The sequence below is a fragment of the Entelurus aequoreus genome, linkage group LG20 (genome assembly GCF_033978785.1).
Source record: "Entelurus aequoreus isolate RoL-2023_Sb linkage group LG20, RoL_Eaeq_v1.1, whole genome shotgun sequence".
Classification (NCBI taxonomy): domain Eukaryota; kingdom Metazoa; phylum Chordata; class Actinopteri; order Syngnathiformes; family Syngnathidae; genus Entelurus; species Entelurus aequoreus.
Window position 1 is genome coordinate 24,417,958 of NC_084750.1, and position 17,022 is coordinate 24,434,979.

The 17,022-nt window shown below is 38.9% G+C and overlaps 1 protein-coding gene across 1 annotated transcript; it reads left to right on the top strand.

Annotated features, from left to right (window-relative positions):
* The first annotated feature begins 110 nt into the window (after window positions 1-110).
* On the top strand, window positions 111-16,561 carry seh1l (SEH1-like (S. cerevisiae)). Its single transcript, XM_062029703.1, has 8 exons — window positions 111-433; window positions 3,521-3,571; window positions 7,260-7,406; window positions 7,692-7,903; window positions 10,142-10,237; window positions 10,327-10,467; window positions 12,380-12,534; window positions 16,149-16,561. Exons 1-8 carry the CDS (start codon window positions 323-325, stop codon window positions 16,295-16,297), a joined length of 1,062 nt encoding a protein of 353 aa, XP_061885687.1. The 5' UTR covers window positions 111-322; the 3' UTR covers window positions 16,298-16,561.
* Window positions 16,562-17,022: the final 461 nt, after the last annotated feature.

The window sequence follows — 17,022 nt, forward strand, 5'->3', positions numbered from 1 at the left end:
TTTTATCGATGCTTGAATATCTAGATTACTACCGATCGGTACGAGAAGACCTTATCAGTCCACGCATGTGCGAAGAAACAGTCACTTCCTGTCTGACAATTCATTCATTAATTTTTATATTTTTGTTCCATTTTACTACTAGGAAAGCTATTATTTTAATACAATACATTGATAAAATTGATTAAACATCGCAGAAACTTTGTCGTAAAATATTTACAGAAAGGAAGTGACGTAATCTTTCGGAACTGCTCGGGTAGTGACGCTATCGTTGCACTCGAAGAAGTAGCTTGCCTGCTAAACTGTTGTGCAGCTAACATTAACGATGTTTGTGGCACGCAGCATTGCAGCAGATCATAAAGATCTCATCCATGATGTTTCCTATGATTTCCACGGACTAAGAATGGCGACTTGTTCCAGTGACCAAAGTGTTAAGGTACATGTTAGCTTGTTAGCCGTTAGCATTCTTTCAGGTGCTACCACGAAGTGTGTAAAATAAACGAGCTGTGTTGTATTTGAGGTTACAAGTGTGGTAGGAATTAAAACAATTATAATATAAATGTTGCCCTAAGTAAACAAAAGCTGTAAATTATGGTTATTACTTTTCACACTTGTTCAGCTCAGTTTCAGTTTATTTGGAACATGCACACGATACAATGTAATGCATCACACATTTCCAGTTGTTTCATTACATCACGTCCGAAAAGGAGTAGGAAGAAGCAGAGCTTATTTAATCCCACCCCTTTTCATACCATAGTAATTGTATCCAATTTCCTTGTTCTCTGTAACAAGGAAATAAATAAATAATGTACCTTAGTAAGCAAACAAATATCAAAAACATAAATGATCTTTGTCTCAAGAAAAAAAAAGGGTTCAATATGTTCATGATAATTCTTGTTCTGTGTACTTTGTGAACACTTGCAGTGAAGTGAATTATTTTTATATAGTGCTTTTCTCTAGTGACTCAAAGCGCTTGTACATAGTGAAACCCAATATCTAAATTACATTTAAACCAGTGTGGGTGGCACTGGGAGCAGGTGGGTAAAGTGTCTTGCCCAAGGACACAACGGCAGTGACTAGGATGGCAGAAGCGGGGATCGAACTTGGAACCCTCAAGTTGCTGGCACGGCCACTCTACCAACCGAGCTAAACTGTAGTGTGAACAGTCTCTTAAACTGAATCAATCTCACTGTCCCTTTATTTAAACTGTCCACCATGGGTGCCCGAGCTTTCAGCCGCTCTGCCCCACATCTTTGGAAGTCTTTACCACCAGACCTTCGTAACTTAGATTCAATATCCCTCTTCAAATCAAGACTCAAAACACACCTATTCCTGACTGCTTATTAATTGTAATCATCTTTTCTTCTCTATGTTGTTGTTGTTTTTTATCCAATTTGATTTTATTGTTTTGATTTTGTACGGTGTCCTTGAGTGCCCAGAAAGGCGCCTTATAAATAAAATGTATTATTATTATTATTATTATTATTATTATTATTATTATTATTATTATTATTATTATTATATTGGTGCTTTGTTAGAATTCTTTGGTTAATCCATTCCATAATTAATGTTTTAAGTGTTGTACGAGCATACAAATGTTTTAAATTAGATTTTCCTGTAAGGTTTTATGTCTCCTCTTTTGTTGAGAAGAATTGTTGTACATTCTTGGGTAGCAGGTTATAGTTTGTTTTATACATCATTTTAGCTGTTTGCAAATGCACCAAATCATTTAATTTCAATAATTGTGATTCAATAATTAAAGTGTTTGTATATTCTCTATATCCAACATTATGTATTATATTATTTATTATTATTACTTGGTAGACTTTTACTAGCCGAAGATACGAACTAGTGCTGTACTAATGGAATACTTTGTTACTGTACGTTAGTGCCTAACTTTGCTTAAAATTTTAGTATATTTTCAAAAGAAAATTATTACTTTTAAATATTGTACATCGCCGCTACCGCTCTTCCGTTTTGTTTCGGCAGCCAATGGCATTAAAAGATACTACGAGGCCGTGCACCAATCAGTGCTCAGAACAAGAATAAGTCTGATTGGTTGGTTGTTTGAGGCGCCACAGACTCATACACATGGTGGGCAAACAAGGCTATTCCTAGAAGGAAGTCAAGGGAAAAGCAGAGTAAAATGCTGCATGCAACCAACTTCAGGACTCCCTACCCCCTCACCTGTGTTCAGCTGACCCGTGCAAGTCAATAATGAAGGAATTAATGAATGAAATGAGTTTATTTCGGTCATATAATCAACCATTTTGTGTGATCAATTTAACAGTACAGATTATACATATTAACAATCATACACATACACACACAAAAAGAAAAAGAATGACCGAAAAAGGATTAAGCTGAAGCCAAGGCTTATATTTGCCTATCCTATACATTCACTGAAAATTATATTGCCTAGAACTTCAATGTTCAAAAAATCAATGGGATGAAAGTAATCGTTGCTATATTTTATATTTTCCATTATTTCACCTTTCAAGGCTTTCTTAAACCTTAACAAAGAACTACATGTCTTCAACTCATCACTGAGCTTGTTCCACCATTTAACTCTTAAAACTGAAATACATTTGTATTTTATATTCGTTCTGACTTTACATATTTCAAAAATCAGTATCCCCGTAAATTATAGTTTTCTCCTCTTAATTTAAATAACCTAAGAGTACAAGCTGGAAGGCTGTTGTTCTTTACTCAAAACATAATTTCCATTGTTTTTAAAAACACAATATCTGAAAATTTTAACACATTAGAACTTATGAATAATGGATTGGTCGGTTCATAGTAGCACGCTTTGTGTATTATTCTAATTACCCTTTTTTGAAGTTTAATTATTGGGTCTATAATGCTAGTCCATATAATGCTCTTTTTAACTGAAAAAAATACGATATTCACAAACATCTTTGCTCCACTTCTCCACACTGCTAGCCATTTTTGGTTTTTGGTTTCACTCGTACCTCAAAGGCTGCACTGAATTCACACAGCTCAAATCCTTTAAATCTGATCATTCTGCAGTCACAACAGGATCTGTCTGGAGTCCCATTCTCTTCATCACTTACCCTTTTCCCCCTTGGCCATAGATTCCCTAAATTTAACATTAACTTCTATTGCTATGCTGATGACACCCAAATCTACCTCTCCACCAAGCCCAATGCCACTCTTCCACCCTCATCCCTCACCTCCAATACAATTCTGGTTCACCTCAAACAGGCTTTTTCATAAGCTGTCATTGCCCCCAAAACATTTGATATATTGTATTGGTTTTGAAAATGAAAACTATCAAAATAGCCCCTGCATGCTTAGATTTTTCACTGCCCTCAGTGGAAATGTTTGGACAACGCTGCTTTAAATCAAGTAACTTTTGAAATCAGTTTATAAAGAATTATTGATTTGTGTGAAGACACATTTGAAGTTGTGGCATAAAGAAGAAGTACTAGTTAAAGACATGATGATGTGTGTGATGTGATTATGAAAACATGAATACTAACATTCAACATGTATTCTGCAGGTTTGGGACAAGAGTGAAAATGGAGAGTGGCACTGCACAGCCAGCTGGAAGGTAAACACTATGCGTGCGTGCGTGCATGCTGGATGTGACGATAAACGGTATCATGATAAACCCTGGTAAAACTTCCAGCGGTTATTGTTACGGTTTAAAATAAAAATGATTGTAAAACCGTGATTGTTAACACCGATAAACTCACGGACCGGTGACACTGCTCATTTTGCAGAAGACGCAAGCGAGTTGCTAGCTAACTTGAATGCTAACAAGAAAACCAAACATTAACGTCTTTCCTCAATAAAAAAAACAACAACATACACCTATCTAAACTTGTATAAACACATTACTGTCTGAGCAAATAAGATATTCAGTTGTGTACAATAATCGTACAGGCTGTGCTCTCTTAGACACAGACTATGTTTACACTGCATGCCAAAGTGGCCCAAATCAGATTTTTTTTAATCTGATTTTTTCCAGCTGACTATTTACACCAGACCTGGGCAAATTAAAGCCTGGGGGCCGTATGTGGCTCGTTAAGCTTTTCAATCTGGCCCGCCGGACATTCCCAAATAATTTTTTTAGCGCTTTAAACTTGAAACTGTAGCTGCCATTATGATGTGCAGTGATGTTTTCAAATTACCGTAAGTCTTGAACTATACAAAGTATTTCAATGGTTGGAATCTGCGCTTTCGCATGATATACTAGTTACTAAGGTAATCTAAGTGACAGCAGCTCAGACGAGGCACCAAGCAATGTGGGCGGGGAGCGTTTCCACAGAGTGTTTCCAGAGCAACCAGCCTGAGATGCGTGTGTCAGGGACAGCTGCAGAAGGAGATTTTTATGACAAAGTTCCAAAGCTTAGTGATGTATCAGATATATCAGATTGTAGGTGGGTTTATTTTTTACCCTTCGCGTTCATTTTTCGCTGTGTTTATTGCATTTTTGTTGCGTTTTGCTTGATTGTAAAATATGTCGATCGAGAGTGGGTGTGACATTCATATGTTGTCAATATTCAGTGTTTTATCATTTATAGTTAATATTGAAAATCCCACATTCTTTATTTTCATGTACATTCTGGGTGTCTCATTCAGTAAAAAAAAAAGTACAATTCCATTCCATTTTTAAGGCTGTCTGTCATAACGTTTTTAGCATTCAATCAGACATTATTGTGAGGTTTTGTATTAGTGTTCCGAAAAATAGATATACCGGCCCCCAGACACATTTATTTCTCAAAATTTGCCTCCCCCGAGTCAAAATAATTGCCAAGGCCTGGTTTACATCAAGTAAAATGTGATTTTTATCAGACTCCAAACACGTCAATGTGGCCCTAATGTGGCCTCGACATCACTTGCATGCGCACTTTGATAAAGTGAAAACAAAGGAAGTTGACCAGGAAGAAGTGGCTACTACTACAAAATATATAAAACTCGCCTCACCTAAAAATGTGTGTTTTTTTTACGTGAAACTAAATTAAAGTACTATAATGTGTGAATGGATGTATATAGTGTATTATATTTGGGAGGGTTCTAATCTTTTAATGGCTGTTAAGTAGAAGAGACATGGACATCAGCGTGGTTCTATATGAGCTTTATTTTTCAAATCACATGGAAACAAATACGCCACAGCGTCAATTCCGGTCCTTCAACAATCGCTCTTTCTTTGGAATCCATGTAACCTATTATTTGCGCACTATTGACGGTCGTCATAAATAGACTTTGCTCACTGAAACCGGATGTTGTGATGAAATATCCACTTCCACAGACGACTGCGTCTTTCCTGGCGCACACGAGGGACGTAGTTCGCCCAAAGCTGACGAAAAAGTCAGATACGGGTCGCATTCAGGTCGCGCTGCGTTTAGACTGAAGTCACATTTGAATAGATCAGATTCCTATCAGATTTGGACTACCTCCTGATGTGGCCGGAATCCTTTCCGACATTTCCCAGGTTCTAAACCAAAGGTCATGGGCTGAGCCAGGACAGGTGGTGCACTTTCAAATGCACTCCAACTTAAGTTTCTCAAAAATAGATTTATTTGCAATAAGGTCTTGTACATCCAACAGTACATCCAAAGTGAACAAAAACTAGTTTAACTGCATACTAAGCTATAAACTAAAAACTAAGGCTCAAGTGTTACGTTAGAAGTGGTCAAAAACTGTTTTCACCGCCAGTCTCTCAACCCGACATTTGTCCAATCAATTTCACCTGTGCGCCCCTATATGCTATCGTCAGAGTGACGTACCCAAAGCCATATTAGCGAGACCTCTCGTTACAGGTGCTGTAAATTAAACGGATGTTAATCACGTTTTTTCTAATTCAATAAATTACCTTGCAATATATCAAAATATATTTGAATGGCAATTTAAAAAAATAAATAATTAATTTAACTTAATAATATATGCAGTACTATGAAATATAAATAACCCAAAAAATGGCTACCAGAACCATAATGAGCAAACTTAAAGCACAGTAGGCCCAAGTATTCATCAAGCACCACCACAATGACCAACATCAAAGCAGCGCAGGCTTTAATGGCCATCTTTCAACAAATAAATAATTAAACTTACTAATATATGCAGTACTAGAGAAATATAAATAACGCGAAAATGGCTGCCACAATCGGATTGGAAACACTTTGGAGCGTTTAGACTGGCAAAAAAATCAGATCTGTGTCACTTGAGGGCAAAAAAAATGAGTTTGGTGTGCAGTGAAATTGGGGCTAGAGAGATTGATCGATGCTCAAAGCAATATGACATCATGAAATTAATTTGTGTGACGTCACATAAATCAGACGTTACCCACCCAGCATACAATTTGTTATTCTTATAGCCAGACATGTGTGTTTTCTTACGTACCTGACGGTTTCGGCTACCCACCCTACACCCTTTTTTTTATTTGTCATTTTAAAAAAACACAAACATGTTTACAAATTAAATTGATAGAAGAAAAACATATTGAAACACTCAAATAAAAACAAGAACAATATTATAATATAACATATTCTTCTGCCAAGAAAGTATGTTGTGTGGCTATTTATTTTATTTAAAGGCCTACTGAAACCCACTACTACCGACCACGCAGTCTGATAGTTTATATATCAATGATGAAATCTTAACATTGCAACACATGCCAATACGGCCGGGTTAACTTATAAAGTGCAATTTTAAATTTCCAGAGGAACTTCTGGTTGAAAACGTCTATATATGATGACGTATGCGCGTGACGTCAATCGTTGAAACGGAAGTATTGGTACCCCATTGAATCCAATACAAAATATATAGATGTCTGTTGATTGAAGATGCACTTCATCTTCAGCATGAATAACACAGCTCCACATCACATTGGTGAGCATTGTGAGCAATGTGGAATGACATCATAGAGCATGCAAGGCTAACAGAATGCTAACAACACAGTGAATGATCCTAGCTATGACGGTCAAGTTTGCCTAGTTTTGTAGAATTAAAGTTAAGTTAAAGTACCAATAATTGTCACACACAACCCACGTCTGTGTTTAATTCATGTTTAGAAGACTCTATGTTTAAATAATATATATAAACCATATTTTTAATGTTATAACTATGCAAATATTCAATTTAAGAATGATGATACTACATTTACTGCAGTCAGGCCTGGGACCAATGGGCCGCGATAAATGAGCCGTATTTGAAGATGAATCCAATTCTCATGAAGAGTGACTTGACAAGAATTCAAGAATTGTTCATGAGTTGTGTATTCTTTGTGCAAAAAGACACACAGTGGATCGGTGTGGAGAGTGACTTGGGCTCATCCAGAGTTTGGACAAGTTCTGGCTTCGTGCTCCTTTGACAGGACGGCGGCTGTGTGGGAGGAGATTGTGGGCGAGTCAAACGACAAGCAGAGAGGACTGAGCCACTGGGTTGGTACAACCAACATTGTTTCTTGCTTCACTTATGTCCACTAAAACAACCTAAACCAACTCTTTAATGTATGTCTTTTACCAGAACTTCACTTCCAACTTGTCCTTACAAAAGTTTTTACAAAAGAGTCACTTGTAATTAGGCCTGTAACAGATCAAGTGTTCCTGTGGGCCACACTTTGAATACCCCTGCAATAGTGGAATAGAAGTAGAAACATAGAGTGGTAACATTGTTGTTGTAGTAGCCATTATTGGATTAAAGTGTGCCATGTTCTTTCTTCCCAGATCAAAAGAACCACTCTTGTGGACAGTAGAACATCAGTGACTGATGTGAAGTTTGCTCCTAAACACATGGGCCTGATGTTGACCACGTGTTCTGCAGACGGTGTGGTGAGGATCTATGAGGCCCCTGATGTCATGAACCTCAGTCAGTGGTCCCTACAGCATGAAATCTCTTGCAAGCTCAGCTGCAGCTGTATTTCTTGGAACCCCTCCAGGTTAGACCCCTTACTTACTAGTTCCAAGTATTTGGAACAAGCAGCCCAAGGGGAAGTAGAATACACATTTTGTGAGATTAAAAGGCGGGATGTTTCTGGTTGAAGGGAACAGTTAGCATATTAAAAGAAAAAAGATGGCATTGCTATTGTGACTGATGATGTAGTAATATACAGATAAGGTTTTTTCAGGGCCGATACTGATTATTTTAATAGTCAAAAAGTAGGGCTGGACAATTAGTTGAATTTTAATTTTGATTTCGTTTTGGCTTCTCACGATTCTGAAAATATACAAAACCAGTGAAATTGACACATTGTGTAAATCGTAAATAAAAACAGAATACAATGATTTGCAAATCCTTTTCAATTTATATTCAATTGAATAGACTGCAAAGACAATATATTTAATGTTCGAACTAAGAAACGTAATTTTTTTTGTGCAAATAATCATTAACTTAGAATTTAATGGCAGCAACACATTGCAAAAAAGTTGGCACAGGGGCATTAACTGTGTTACATGGCCTTTCCTTTGAACAACAATCAGTAAATGTTTGGGAACTGTGGAGACCAATTTTTGAAGCTTTTCAGGTGGAATTATTTCCCATTCTTGCTTGATGTACAGCTTAAGTTGTTCAACCAGTCCGGGGTCTCAGTTGTGGTATTTTAGGCTTCATAATGCGCCACACATTTTCAGGTCTGGACTACAGGCAGGTCAGTCGAGTACCCGCACTTTTACTACGAAGCTACGCTGTTGTAACACGTGCAGAATGTGGCTTGGCATTGTCTTGCTGAAATAAGTAGGGGTGTCCATAAAAAATACTTTACTGTATGTACCTTTCAGCATTATTGGTGCCTTCACAGATGTGTAAGTTACCCATGCCTTGGGCACTAATACACCCCCATACCAATACAGATGCTGGCTTTTGAACTTTGCGCCTATAACGGTTCTTTTCCTCTTTGGTCACAACGTCCACAGTTTCCAAAAGCAATTTGAAATGTGGACTCGTCAGACCATAGAACACTTTTCCACTTTGCATCAGTCCATCTTAGATGAGCCAGCGGCAATTCTGGGTGTTGTTGATAAATGGCTTTGCTTTGCATAGAGTTTTAACTTGCACTTACACATGTAGCTATGAACTGTAGTTAATGACAGTGGTTTTCTGAAGTGTTCCTGAGCCCATGTGGTGATATCTTTTACACACAAATGTCGGTTTTTGATGCAGTACCGCCTGAGGGATTGAAGGTCACAGGCATTCAATGTTGGTTTTTGGCCTTGGCGTTTACGTGCAGTGATTTCTCCAGATACTCTGAACTTTTTGATGATATTACGGACCCTGGCGGGGGAAATCCCTAAATTCCTTGCAATAGTTTGTTGAGAAATGTTGTTCTTAAACTGTTGGACAATATCCGAACACATTTGTTCACAAGGTGGTGACCCTCGCCCATTCCTTGTTTGTAAATGACTGAGCATTTCATGGTAGCTGCTTTTATAAACAATCATTGCACCTACCTGTTCCCAATTAGCCTGTTCACCTGTGCGATGTTCCAAATAAGTGTTTGATGAGCATTCCTCAACTTTCTCAGTCTTTTTTGCCACTTGTGCCAGCTTTTTTTAAACATGTTGCAGGCATCAAATTCCAAATGAGCTAATATTTGCAAAAATCAAAAAAGTTTACCAGTTCGAACGTTAAGTATCTTGTCTTTGCAGTCTATTCAATTGAATATAGGTTGAAAAGGATTTGCAAATCATTGTATTCTGTTTTTATTTACGATTTACACAACGTGCCAACTTCACTGGTTTTTGGTTTTGTAAATGACTATAAATATATATTTGAACAGAAGGCCAACTGGAAACGCGTTACAGCAGATAGTAACTGGCTAAGAAGAAGAAATTAGCAAGTAGAATAATAAATCAGGAGAGACAATAATATAGGGACGGTTACCTTTCACATTCAACCGATATGGTACCAATTCCTGGTACCTTTGAATCCGTACCAAATTTTGATACTTTAGTGTTGCTCATAAATATTAAATGTTTGTGATAATAACATCTAATTTTTTATTGTAATCTTTAAAAATATGCTGATTATGACAACTACTGTCGAGCTGTCATATCTTGTTTTAAATTACATTTCTGAGTCGTTAAGTACAACAGTAAGTTGCAATTACAGTTGTGTTACTTTGTTATATTAGCGTGTGTGCTCATAGAAGAGTAAATTGCATTTTATGTTCCCCAACCAGCTCGCGTGCCCACCAGCCAATGTTTGCAGTGGGCAGCGACGACAGTATGACGTATGGCGGCAAAGTCCATATCTACGAGTACAACGAAAACACAAGGTAGCTTGTTCTTCGCTGGTGGGTGCGTGTTTGTGTTTCCACTGTACTTAATTTTCTTTGCACGTTGTCTCCCTGCCAATATGGAAAAGGAAATACGCTAAAGCCGAGACTCTGATGACCATCACAGACGCAGTGCATGACATCGCCTTTGCTCCGAACCTGGGCAGATCCTTCCATGTCCTCGCCATCGCCACCAAAGATGTTCGAATCTTTAAGATGCTCCCTGTCAGGTGACTTTCAAATGCTGAATGTAGGGCTGCACAGTTAATCCAATTTTGAATCACCATCTTGATTTTGGCTGCCTCGATTAAACGTGGGTGATCTTTGTTACTCTTGAATGCCCTGAGATTACAATGACCTGGATGAATGAGAACATTCATACACAAGTACAAAGATACTTTCTTGCTCTTAATCTTGCACACTATTCTGTTTGCTTCATGAAGAGTCTGCACAGTTGCGTGTTTCATGCCTGACGCTAAGTTGCTGGCATCTAACATTACATCTGGTCTTGCAACCCAGAGCAGTGTTTTTCAACCCCTGTGCCGCGGCACACTGGTGTACCATGAGATATTGTCTGGTGTACCATGGGAGAGTATGTAATTTCACCGAATTGGGTTAAAAATGTTTTTTGCAAACCAGTAATTATAATCCGCAAATGTGCCGTTGTTGAGTGTCTGTGCTGTCTGGAGCTCGGCAGAGTAACCGTGTAATACACTTCCATATCAGTAGGTGGCAGCAGGTAGCTAATTGCTTTGTCGATGTCGGGAACATGGTTTGTCGTGATCACAAGATGCAGACAGTGGGAGGCAGAGTGCAGGTAAAAAGGTATCTAATGCTTAAACCAAAATTAAACAAAAGGCAAGAGCCGCTAAGAGCATTGAAGTTTAGGGATGGCTAAGCAAAACAAAGCTAAAACTGAACTGGCTGCAAAGTAAACAAAAACAGACTGCTGGACGACAGCAAAGACTTACAGCGTGTGGAGCAGCAGATGGTGTCCACAAAGTACATCCGTACATGACATGATCAACAACAAAATAGAAGCGCAAGACAAGAACTAAAACACTACACACAGGAAAACACCAAAAAAATCCAAATAAATCACTGCGTGATGTGACAGGTCGTGACAGTACACCTACTTTGAGACAGGAGCTACCGTATTTTTCGGAGTATAAGTCGCACCGGAGTATAAGTCGCACCTGACGAAAATGCATAATAAAGAAGGAAAAAAACATACATACGTCGCACTGGAGTATAAGTCGCATTTTTTGGGGAAATGTGTTTGATAAAACCCAACACCAAGAATAGACATTTGAAAGGCAATTTAAAATAAATAAAGAATAGTGAACAACAGGCTGAATAAGTGTACGTTATATGAGGCATAAATAACCAACTGAGAACGTGCCTGGTATGTTAACGTAACATATTATGGTAAGAGTCATTCAAATAACTATAACATATAGAACATGCTATACCTTTACCAAACAATCTGTCACTCCTAATCGCTAAATCCCATGAAATCTTATACGTCTAGTCTCTTACGTGAATGAGCTAAATAATATTATTTGATATTTTACGGTAATGTGTTAATAATTTCACACATAAGTCGCTCCTGAGTATAAGTCGCACCCCCGGCCAAACTATGAAAAAAACTGCGACATATAGTCCGAAAAATACGGTACACTGTTGCATGGTTGGTTATGGTTTCAAATCATATGCAACAATTGCGAGAACAACTTTTTATTGTCAATAGCGGCTGCTGAGTTTCATTTTTTTATGTTTTCTGCTGGTGGTGTGTCTCGAGTTTTTTCAATAAAAAAGTGTGCCTTGGTTCAGAAAAGGTTGAAAAACACTGACCCAGAGTATTTAGCCAATTTTGGACCTGTGTTGATGCTTTTCCTTCTCACATAGGGGTGAGTCTTGCTCCAAACACTTTATCGTCCAGGACCCCATTACCGCAAGTAGATTGCTGACCTGTGGGGCACACTGTTTTACCTAACATAACAAATAATCATGCTCAGTAATCGGGATTTCTATCTTGATAAAAATTATGGTGATTATTATTTTGGCCATAATCGTGCAGCCCTCGCTGGATGTGGGAGTGACTGGCACGAAGGACACTTAGCATTGTGTGTCTCCATCCAGGAAGGAGAGCAGCGCTACAGGACCCACCAAGTTTGACGTGCAGATTGTTGCTCACTTTGACAACCACAACTCACAGGTGTGGCGTGTCAGCTGGAACATCACAGGAACCCTGCTGGCGTCTTCTGGGGATGATGGCTGCGTGCGCCTCTGGAAAGGTTAGCCATTTTTAGGGTGAACTCTATGCTCGCGGACACTGCATTGTTGAATTTAGCAAACATCATTCATCAAGTTGTAAACTTCTTTATTTTACACTTATACTCAGACGTACACTAGTGGTTTCCAAAGTCTGACTGGGGGGTCAATTGTTTCCTGTAGCAGCATTTTTGTTGCTTGAAAACTATCATTAAAACAACTTTACCAAGGTTGATTAGCATTAGCACCCGATGGAAATGTTTTTTTGCAAGAGCGAGAATTCAGATGTCCAAAAATAATTCAAATAAATATCAAATAGCAGCAAAAAAATAACAGTATTAAAACTGTAATTTGATTTTCAGAAACATACTAGCCTGAAATGGTTAATTTTGTTACTTTTAAAAGGTTTTGTATCTATTTCACTTTCTGACCCCCTACGTGTGTGGCGTGTGTTTGCCGTGGATGCATATGTGTGTGTAAATCACCCTTGATCACCCCCTGGGAGGTGAGGGGAGCAGTGGGCAGCAGCGGTGGCCGGGCCCGGGAATCATTTTTGGTGATTTAACCCCCCAATTCCAACCCTTGATGCTGAGTGCCAAGCAGGGCGGTAACAGGTCCCATTTTTATAGTCTTTGGTATGACTCGGCCGGGGTTTGAACTCACAACCTACCCATCTCAGGGCGGACACTCTAACCACTAGGCCACTGAGTGGGTCAAATGCAGAGAATATTTCCCCACACCTAGTGTGTGTGTGACAATCATTGGTACTTTAACTTTAACTTTAAATCTGTTACGCGACCTTGGTGCTCGAACGCGATAGCGCAACCAGTCAGTCCAACAAAAGTCAACAACTGGTATGTGTCCAATCACACTGCAAAAAGTCATTGTTCAAAAACAAGAAGAAAAAAATACTAAAATTAGGGGTATTTTATTTGAACTAAGCAAAATTATCTGCCAATAGAATAAGAAAATTCGGCTTGTCAAGACTTTCCAAAACAAGTCAAATTAGCTAACCTCAATGAACCCAAAAAATACCTTAAAATAAGTATATTCTCACTAATAACAAGTGCACTTTTCTTGGTAGAAAAAAAAACGAGACCTTTTTGCTCAATATGTTGAAAAATATTCTTAAATTAAGTAAATGCTAGTGCCATTATCTTGACATAATTATATGCGCTCGGCGTCATGATTTTTTTTTTCATGCTTGAAGTAAGAAATTATTACATAAAAAAAGTAGTTTTATACTTGTGAGTGTTAATGACACAGATTTGCATCAGTTGATATTCTAGTTTCAAGCATGTTTTACTCAATATAGGTCATAAAATCTCAGCAACAAGCTGTAATATCTTACTGAGATAATTTAGGACCAAAACCCTTAAAACAAGTAAAACACTGTAACATAAAATCTGCTTAGTGAGAAGAATTATCTTATCAGACAGAAAATAAGCAAATGTCACCCTTATTTGAGATATTTAATCTTACTTAGATTTCAGTTTTTGCAGTGCAGAGACAGAAGGAGTTTGTTGCGTCTTCACTGCACTGTCCTCTGGGAGAGTCTCCAAGCAATGACCTTGTCACGTCGCTTGCAGCCAGGGAAAACAATGCAGATTAGGATGTTTGTGTTTGAGCAAGCGAAAATAAATGTAAACTTTCACTCTTAATTGTCTTTCTGGTCCTCAAATTCCACTCAGCAGATGTGCTGTTATCATGGTTCCGAATAGGTAGATACCTTCAACGTCCGCGTCATTGAAGATACTCACGAGTCGGTCGTGTGTCCAACAACAACCGTTCCGTCAAGACAGGCAGGTTTCCCCAAACCCGAGATCTTGTCAATTTCGTCGAGAGGCAAGTTGATCAATTTCATTGTTTAGATTTTAGAGAGCAGTTCAAAAAGACGCAACAAAGTTAAAACGAGACAAAACATAGACACAAGCTGGAGAGGGAAAGGGAGCGTCCGCCTTCGATGAGTGCCGGTGAGAAAGACGATGTGGAGAAATGCCATATTTGTACCAATTTCTCCAGGAGATTTCCCATATTTTGATTTGTACCAATTTCTCCAGGAGATTTCCCATATTTTGAAATGCAAATGTTGATGCTCCTCTTAGACACACGTAATAAAGGTGTTTGTGATGTTTTTGCTGCTAAATTAACCACAACATTAGCGCCGCATAAAACATTATTGAACACGGAGCAGCGCCCCTAGTGGCTGGTAGCTTTGGGCCAGATGCCCATCCCCTGACCCCTCATTGCAAGTCTCGAGTTTTATGTCGTAATATGTATATGTGCTTCGCTATGGAGTTTTTTTTTTTCTCACTCCAAACTGGACCCCCTAAATAGAAGCTCAGTCTTTTCAACTTCTTTTTTTACTCATCCTCCCCAGGGTCTACCTTTTTCCCACTTTTTAAGGGGCACTCCTCTTCTCCCAAGAGTCGGTCGTGTGTCCAGCAACAACCGTTCCGTCAAATTCAGGCACGTTACCCCGAATCCGAGATCTTGTCAATTTCGTGGAGAGGCCAGTTGATCAATTTCATGGTAGATTTTAGAGAGCAGTGCAAAAAGACGCAACAAGGAAGTTAAAACGAGACAAAACACAAGCTGGAGAGATGAGGAAGGGGAGCGTCCGCCTTCGATGAGTACCGGTGAGAAAGATGATATGGAGAAATTCCATATTTGTACCAACTTCTCCAGGGGATTTCCCATATTTTAAAGTTCAAATGTTGATGCTCCGCTTAGACACACGTATAAAGATGTTTGTGATGTTTTTGCTGCTAAATTAACCACAACATTAGCGCCCCATAAAACATTATGTCGCTAGTGGTCCGACGTTCCCAAAAAATAATGTTAAGAACAAAACAACTTAAAGCCTTGTCCAGCTGTTTACTGACATGCACCATTTATGTTTAAACAACTTTTACTGCAAATGAATATCGGCTCCAAATATTGGTTTTCAGCCTCCTTGGCTACTAAGAACCGGTATCGGCCCTAAATCAAACACATATCGGTTGATCTTTAATAATATGCTTACAGTACATAAAAGTAGCATTTGTGTTTGTCAGGTTCAAACACTGATGACATCTATTAAACAAGACAAGAAGCAAAGAATCAAACAGAGACAGAATTCAATTTGGCTCAGTGAGGAGAAACGTGTACATCTGTGCCCTTGTAGTGTCATTACGCTCTGGCGAAAGATTGTACACCTCTTTTATTTGGACATGGCAACAGCTGTTTCTAAGGGACGGGGGTCGTAAACAGCCATCGCCTTTGATTAAAACAGTTCAAAGAAAAGGTCGTAAAACAGTTCAAAGAAGTGGTGCCTGGAGGGGAGTCAGGTCCTGCTTCCTCTTCGCTTTGTAGATCTCGGGTTAAGACAATATCTTTCTGTTGATTACAATACATGAAAGAAACAGAACACCTTCATGTTGCTTCCCATCCTACACAGTGGAGTTTTACAAGCCTTCTTCTTGGTAGGTTCAAAGACAGCGTTTGTCTTCTCGCCGGGAACTCATTGAAACACAACGTTTTGTGATAACTTAAGATACAATTATTCTGACAGTGTTGATATGGTTCTATAAAATACCTCAAGAAGTAATGGTGTATAACAGAGAAGAGACAATGAAAATGTTGACGTCTTCCACAGCTAACTACATGGACAACTGGAAGTGCACGGGCATCCTGAAGGGAGATGGCAGCCCCCTGACGGGTTCATCTGGTCAGCCGACAGCCATGAGAACTGTGGTCGGTTCTTCCGCTCAGAACGCTGTGAACGGAATGCCTGCAGGAAGGTAGGTGGCGTTGCCTGCCTGACACCGCTCGCCACAAACCGGGCCAACTGACTACCTACCTGCCATAGCACACCTTGACTGGCGCCATGACCAACTAGTCTCATGTAAACATACATTTAATGACACCCAAACTGTACTAGTTCCATCACTTCAACATGCATTTCATATACAACATGACTTTTCTGTCTCCATGTTTACAACTCATCTGTTCTCTGTATCACATGTGGAGAAGCAATCGCATTCATTAAATAACACCTCTTGATTTTGACTTTGTGAATTATTTTGGACTCCTTCTATTGCCAACCTTTGTGAAATGTAACTGGAGGAGCGATAGCTATACAGTTGGCTACACTGCGCGTGTGCATGCGTGCATGTGTTCGTGTCGGCTCTGTCAGCTCAACCCGCCTTTCACTCACACACACACGCATGTGTGCACCGCAAATGTAAGAGAAGCAAACGCATCACAGTGTGCTATGCCGTAATCTAACAAGCAACATTAGTTTAATGCAGTGAAAGCTGTTGCATTAGTAGCCATTTTGAGCTTGAATTTAAATCATGGGTGTCCAAAGTGTGCGGCCCGCAGCTAATTTATTTAACTGCCTGTGGCATATTCTATAATTACTCTTAATTAAAGTGGGATAAAAAAGCAAACAGGTGAAATGTAACAAGGAAAAGTTGCTATGTTTGACTCTAATAACATAAAGCTGTCATGCAGGCTGTTATTTTCTT